Below are 8,215 nucleotides of genomic sequence, written 5' to 3' on the forward strand. Positions count from 1 at the left end.
GAATTAAAATTAAAATTTACACTCAATAAGTTATTATTGCATACTGTTTTATAATGTATTACAATACTGAGGTGCAGATAATTGCCACTATTTTCAATAAGTAGTATAAATAGCAGAAAATCCTGCTATTTTAACATAGTGTAAATAGAATCTTTAGCTATTTGCACTTAGTGTAAATAGCATATCACTAAAAAATACTGCTATTTTCACTTAGTGCAAATAGCCACTGCCTTAAAAAACTGGATGTGGGAGCATTAGCAAAATGTTCTTAGAACAAAGTTTTGTTAGCTGGGACTATAATATTGCTTTTATGCAACAGTTCAGTAAACAAGTTTTAGACACAAAGTTAAAATGAAGTCAAACCAAAAACATCTGTAGCGCATGACATCTCAAAGCAACACCCCACTGTGTTTTGTTCCTAAATGAATACATGTTTTTGAGCGAATGGGTTGAGTGAATGATTCACTGACTCACGCATAAAGCCAGTCACTTGTTTCATGCCCTGAATGAATCAGATCAATCGAATCAGTGGTTAAAAATGACTCACTAATAATGCAGTCACTTTTCACCACCTAGTGGAGTATTGATGTAGCAGTTTTCTTTCCTGTGTCGACATTGAGTATTTTATTAAAAAAACATTGTTCTCTCTGCCATCCAGATAGATTTTTGAAATGAAATAAAGTGTTTTGTCAACTTATAGGAGTGCACAAGCATATAGATGAGCTCAATGCTAATAGACATGGACAGAATGCTTAAAGGAACACTTCACTTTTTTTTTGAAAATAGGCTCATTTTCCAACTCCCCAAGAGTTAAACAGTTGAGTTTTACCGTTTTCGAATCCATTCAGCCGATCTCCGGGTCTGGCGGTAGCACTTTTAGCGTAGCTTAGCATAGATCATTGAATCTGATTAGACCGTTAGCATCTCGCTCAAAAATGACCAAAGAGTTTCGATATTTTTCCTATTTAAAACTTGACTCTTCTGTAGTTACAACATGTACTAAGACTGACGGAAAATGAAAAGATGCGATTTTCTAGGCCGATATGGCTAGGAACTATACTCTCATTCCGGCGTAATAATCAAGGAACTTTGCTGCCGTACCATGGGTGCAGCAGGCGCAGTGATATTACTAATCGAATCAATTGAATGAATGGTTAAATGACTCCCTAATAATAACCACCCAGTGGTCCATCGATATAACAATTTTCTTTCCTGCGTTGACATTGAGCATTTTATTAAACAAAAAATGCTGTGTTGTCATGAATATTGTTCTCTTTCATCTGTTTAAATGAAATAAAGTTTGTTTTGTCAACTTTTAGGAGTGCACAAGCATATAGATGAGCTCAAAGCTAATAGACATGGACAGAAAGACATCATTTTGATATAAATGTTCAAAATGTGTCAGAATGCTTAATGTCAAGAGGAATTAGAGCTGCTTGCGTTGTAATGCTGATCCAGTCTGTTGTTAGAGGTGCTGTAAGGACAATCTGAATGCAGACGGCGAATGAGTGTGTGAACTGTTTCTAATGAAGTTTAAACAGCACACTCAAATCACAGCTCAATTACCCTCCAAATACAGCCAGCTGAAGTGAGCGCAGCGCTGTGCGTGTGTGTGTGTGTGTGTGTGTGTGTGTGTGTGGGAGGTTGTACTATTGCGGTTTGATTGCTCACAAATGGAAATCAGATATGCATGACTCAAATGATACTTCAGCGCCACTGTGAATTGTTCTGCAATATGTCAATGGATGTCAAATTGATGCGGTTATTCAGAAGCACAGACGCTTACCTGACTCAACGTACAGCTGCTTCCCTACAGGCGGCACAGATCTGAAACTTTAATATAACTATAGGAACACTTTAATATTTCTCTGCGACATGAAGATTTTAAATGTTTCAATCTTGCTGCAGGGCCACAGAGGTTTTTATACTAGAAAAAAGTTTTTTTGATTGTCTAGTTTAAGTTTCTCAGTCTGGCTTGTGACAGAGTCTAGTCAAATGTATTTTTTAAATAGCACTTTTCATAATACACATTCAAGATGAGTGTTACCAAAAGGAATAAATGTTTGTAATTATAGTTCACCCAAAAATGAGTATTTTCTGAAAATGTGCTCATACTCAGGCCATTCAAGATGTAGATGAGTTTGTTTCTTCATCAGATTTAGAGAAATGTAGAATTACATCAGTTTCTCAGCAATGGATGCTCTGCAGTGAATGGGTGCCGTCAGAATGAGAGTCCAAACAGCTGATAAAAACATCACAATAATCCACACCACTCCAGTCTATCAGTTAACATCATGTGACACCAAAAGCTTCATTAGGATGTTTTCAACTTTAATCCATTGCTTCTGGCTAAAATACATAAATCCATAATAACGCTTTCTCTAGTGAAAAAGTCTGAATCGGGAGAGAAATCTGCACAGATCAAGTGGTTTAAAGCAATGGTTAAGCAATGGTTTAAAGTTAAAAAGCCTTAATGATGGATTTGTTTCTAACAAACACACAGCTTTTGTCTTCTCCAGATGTTAACTGATGGACTGGAGTGGTGTGGATTATTGTGATGTTTTTATCAGCTCTTTGGACTCTCATTCTGACGGCACCCATTCACTGCAGAGGATCCATTGGTGAACAAGTGATAGAATGCTAAATTTCTCCAAATCTGATGAAGAAACAAACTCGCCAACATCTTGGATGGCCTGAGGGTGAGTACATTGTCAGCAAATTTTTAGTTAACTATCTTTTAAGATGCTTTTTTGTATGAACTAACCCTTTTTACAGACGTAAAACACAGAGACAGTCATAAATTGTAAACTCTCACCCTCGACCACATTTGGATCCATGTGCTGTAACGGCAACCTGAATCTGTTGCTATGAGACGGACTGCTTCGTTAGAAGAAGCAGTGTAGTGATGAAGGCAGATTGTGTGTGTGTGTGCTCTCAAGGTCAGCACACACATTCATACTGTCACTGTCCAGCGAGATCTCGTCTGCATGATTGCATTAGATTACATCATGTGTACGTTATCAAACAGAATCTTAAATGTTGCATCTTGAGCAGTTTTCAGTTTAACAGTGTGAACAGAATAACTAGAAACATAAACATGTAATATAATGCTGCGTATGGAAAGGTTTCTCCCTATGATTCATGCCGCTGTCATCTCCGTGTCTTTTATAACGTGACACATTTATAGGCATTTTAATTACTGTAATCAAACAGTTGTTGAAACGGATCTGTTCTTACGTTCACTCGCATTCACAAATGTTTTGAAATGTTTCAAGGGTTTCTGGTTTCAGTCGGCAAACTTTAATTCACATCCACAATGACGACGAGCGCTGCCAGACGTGCTGCATGAAACGAATAGGAAATAATTGTCTGACCTATAAAGAAACAGAATTAATGTAACAAAACCAAATTAAACAGCAGATTCAGGTGATCAATAGCTTTAGCCTGAGGACTGATGCTTTAGGTGATGCTGTAATAATGAACGCTGTGGAAATCAGACTGTAATCGAGCATGCGATGGACAGAACTGATTAATTGCTTCTGTAGAAATATTTCCATGCAGTTTGTATGCCAAAACATTTTTTCCCTTCATTATTCCTCCACATAAGCACTCTAATGTGGTTTTGTTTTTGTGCAGATCATTCAGGTTTTCTCTGATCTTCTGGTGCTGGTGAATTTCTCGTCTAGCACAGGGGTTTTCAAACGGGTGTAAAAAAAATGGAAAAAAAGATTAAACTGAAATAAATTTGAATAAAATTAAAAAGTAATAAATATATAACTAACAAATAATTGATTAAAATATATATATTTTTTAAAATTATAAATATATTTTTGATTAAAATAAAAAGCAATAAATTTGAGTTTATTTAAATTAAATTAAATTAGATGTGAATAAATAACACATCTAACAGTACATTGCTATTGTCACATTTGAAGGGAAGCACGGGAACCAGGAACGAGGAGATGTAGGAATTCTTCAAAACGAGAGTCTTCAATCCAAGTAACACAGATCACAGGCAGGGAAGACATTCAAAGACCAACAAACACTAACTGAAAGGACTGGGGCTTTTAAACTAAGGAGACACACCTGGGTCACAGAACACATGGGGAGCAAAAACAGTCCAGGGGCGTGACAGCTATAGTGGGTAAAAAAAGAACATAGGAGGAAATAGAAAAAAACATTATGTTTTGTAATCGGAACTAAATATTTCCAAATAATATTTTACTTTTCTCAGTGTTAATGGGGTCTTTATACACACAAATATATAGGTGCATTTAGAATTTTACGATGTGGGTCCCTCACATGAAGATGATCATATTAAATTGGGGGTCCATATCATTTAAAGATTGAAAACCCCTGATCTAGTGTGGCTGTGAGCAACAGTGATTACGGCCAGCGAGGCGATGTTGAGGTGATTTTATATGAACGGTGGTGTAATATCACAGCATGACTGGTGTGAAAATGAGAGCCATTACTCCATTAGTGTAGACATCAGGTAAGCGCTTCATGACCGAAATACGCCAGTATCCAGCTGAGAGGATTAGTGTGGCTCATATTAACAATCACATGCTTAAACACCCATTACTGTCCGCAGACGTAATTAAACAGAGTATCTATCCGTTCGTAAAAGACTGTGGGAAGTGAAGTGCACAGGTGATCTAGGATGAATCAGACACTTTTCCTTTAAAGCCTATTTCAGGTACGGATGGGAAAGATGCCTGTAGTGGATTCCAACTTCTGTGATGAACGAGCTTTGAAGGCTTAATCTGAGATTCCCGGGCGATACAGAAGAGAGGAGAGTGTAGAGGTCATTATCTGGAACCAGCGGTCAGCACAGAGCAATCTGATCCCAACATCAAGAACAATAAACCCACGTTTCACATCAACCAGAGCTCTTCCTGGCATACGCCGGCACACTTGCAAAAATACCTGCTAGGAATGTTACTCTAAACTCTAAACTCTACAGCATAGAGTGTTCTCTGAACGTTTAAAGCATCTTTTTGGTTATATTCAAACATTAATGGAACATTCTGTTTAAATGTTAAAGGAACATTCCATTTGATCATTTTGCAAGCATTATGGGAAACTTAGAAACATGTAGTTACATTTAAAAAACATTAGACAAAGGTCAAACTGAAATGTTTCAGAAAAAAAATCCTTGAATAGCATAAATTACGTTGTTGTTTTTTTTGCGCTAACAATTTATGCTAACATTATCAGTTTGTCTAACATTTTTAAAGCATTAGACGAACATCCAACTAAGACATTTCAGAGAAATGATTATTGAGGTTTTTTTTGAGAAAATACTAAATCATTTCCAAAAAAACATTCCATGAGTGGTGTTTACATAATGTAATTAGATTTTTTGAGTTTTCTCAACTTATTTTTGTAGGAGATTTTTAAGTTTTCTCAACTTTTAAGTTTTATAAACTTAAAACAACAAGTTGAGAAAACTCACAAATCTGCTGAAGCTGGTTGCCTTAAACTTTTAAGTTTGCTCAACTTTTTTTTTTTTTTACAGTGTAATGTTTTGACAACAATATATTGTCGAACACTTAAAATCATTAGATGAATATCCAACTAAAATGTTTCAGAGAATCATTCCTTAAATAATGTATAGATAATGTTTTTAGAATGTTATTAGCTTGCCTATAGCATTTAAAAACATTAGACGAGCAAAAAAAATAAAAAATAAAAACCTTTAGCCAAACATCCAACCAAACTGTTTCTAATTAAAGTTCCATGATCGAATATAAAAAATGTTTTTGTGCTATTCTTTTGAGAACATAGTTTGTCTGATATTTAAGAAACATTAGACTGGCATCCAGCTAAAACGTTTCTGAAAGAACATTCCATGAACTATGTATAAATAATGTACACTTTGAGAATTTTATTATTGGTTTAACATTTAAAAAATGTTAGACAAGTGTTCAATTGAAACTTTTCAGAAAAAAGTTAAATGAACAGTGTATAAATTACATTTGTGTTAACAATTTTGGGACCATTATTAGTTTGTCTAACATTTAATTTTTATTTATTTTTTTCCAGAAAAAAGTTCAGTGAAAGATGTATAAATGACATTTTTGTGCTAAAGACCCCTCTGTCAAGCTCCTGAAGTTTGCAGATGACATCTCAGTCATCAACCTCATTCGGGACGGTGACGAGTCTGCTTACAGACAAGAGGTTGAGCAGCTGGCTGTCTGGTGCAGTCTTAACAACCTGGAGCTCAACACGCTCAAAACTGTGGAGATGATCGTGGACTTCAGGAGAAACCCCCTCTGCACTCCCCCCCACTCACCATCATGAACAGCAGTGGAGTCATTCAGATTCCTGGGCACCACAATTTCTCAGGACCTGAAGTGGGACAATCACATTGAGTCCATTGTTAAAAAGGCCCAGCAGAGGTTGTACTTCCTTCAGCAGCTGAGGAAGTTCAACCTGCCACAGGAGCTGCTGAAACAGTTCTACTCCGCCATCATTGAATCCGTCCTCTGCAATAACTGTCTGGTTCAGCTCAGCTACCAAATCTGAGCTCAGAAGACTACAGAAGGTAGTCCGGACTGCTGAGCGAATCATTGGTACATCCCTCCCCGCTCTCCAAGAACTGTACTCATCCAGAGTGAGCAAAAGGGCTGGCAAAATCACTCTGGACCCTCACATCCAGCACACTCCCTCTGAACTGCTGCCGTCTGGTCGACGCTACAGAGCTCTGAGCACCAGAACGACCAGCACAGGAGCAGTTTCTTCCCTCAGGCTATCTATCTCATGAACACCTGGCAATAATTGTGGAACACACATCACTATCTGCTAACGTTTTGAGAACATTATTAGTATGGCTAACATTTTTTTTAAAAATGTTTCAGAAAACAGTATATAATTTTTTGAAAACGGTATTATTTTGTCTAATATTTAAAAAATGTTAGACAAAAGTCCTAACTAAAACATTTCAGAAAAAAATATTTCATGAATGATAACGTTTTTTCCTAATGTTTTGAGGACAAAAACTGAACAATCATTACTAAGAATGTTTGTTTACAACCTTAAGGAGACAGACATTAACCAAAGCTCTGGGAACGTTCCCTACTAGCTGGGATTTTTCTGGACGTCTGTGACCACGTGACGAGATGTCAGGTCTTGAATCTGTTCCTCGTTTGATAGACTTGTCTGGCTGCTGTCATCAGTGTTTCCCAGACGTCCGATCCGTCTGCTCGTGTTCACGCTCCGTCTAGATCAGCAAACTGTGGCCGCGTTAGCAGTCTGTGAGCTGTCTGTCAGCTGACCGCTGCAGGCCATCGGACGCGCTCGTCTCGCTCGTCTCGCTCGCAGACCAAACACACTGCCAGAAGAAGCAGTGTACTGTAGCATCACACTGCTAATGTGTTAATGGAAACATGTTTGACTCTCACAATCTATCTGTCTTAAAATATCTTTTCACTTTTTGATTCTATTTCCTGAATTGAAATTCCACGTCCTGTTTGCAACCTCAATTTAAATTCAAATTAAATCCAGGAGGTGAAAAACAAAACACCTCAAATATATATATAAATACGTTTAAGCAAATTATGCATATTTTCTTATTTAATAATTGCTATGTTTTATTTTCAAATTTAGAATATATATTAAAGTTTATATTTAAAAGATATATTTATTCAAATTGATATATATTTATTAAATTTGCTCTATAAATGTGTATGCATCACTGTAAAAAGTGATAAGTTGACTTAACTTAAAAAAATTTAAGAACCCGTTGCCTTAAAATTTTTAAGTAAATGATAATTAAAAAAATAAGTTAATCGAATTGTCAAGTTCACTTAACTTTTTTTTTTTAATTATTATGTACTTAATAATTTTAAGGCAACGGGTTTCCTCAATTTTTTTTAAGTTAAGTCAACTCATCACTTTTTACAGTGTGGATTATTATATATATATTTAAATATTTAAATACAAAATCATTTTTAAATGAATACAATTTTATATATATTTATTAAATTTGTACTGTAAAAGTGTATTTACAAATTATATATGATTATGTATTCATTATATATAATATGTATATATGTGTATGTATGTATTTAGATGCATTATAATTTTTAAATACTTTAAGAATAAAATTGACTAAAAACAAAGATGTATAATTCGCTGAAAGAAAAAACTTTGAGTTAATAAATAAATCAGCATTTCAGATCTTTCTCTCTGTTTTACTGATATAGAAGAA

General features: G+C 35.6%; 1 protein-coding gene across 1 annotated transcript in view; it reads left to right on the forward strand.

The window, feature by feature from the left end:
- Positions 1-7,740, forward strand: part of kcnc2 (potassium voltage-gated channel, Shaw-related subfamily, member 2) — a 73,459-nt gene extending 65,719 nt beyond the window's left edge. Inside the window, exon 4 of the mRNA XM_058773265.1 lies at positions 6,049-7,740. Within this exon, the coding sequence (XP_058629248.1) occupies positions 6,049-6,074 (26 nt within the window). The 3' untranslated portion in view covers positions 6,075-7,740. The remainder of the gene's footprint in view (positions 1-6,048) is intronic.
- Positions 7,741-8,215: the final 475 nt, after the last annotated feature.

Source organism: Onychostoma macrolepis, chromosome 04 (assembly GCF_012432095.1).
Source record: "Onychostoma macrolepis isolate SWU-2019 chromosome 04, ASM1243209v1, whole genome shotgun sequence".
Lineage (NCBI taxonomy): Eukaryota > Metazoa > Chordata > Actinopteri > Cypriniformes > Cyprinidae > Onychostoma > Onychostoma macrolepis.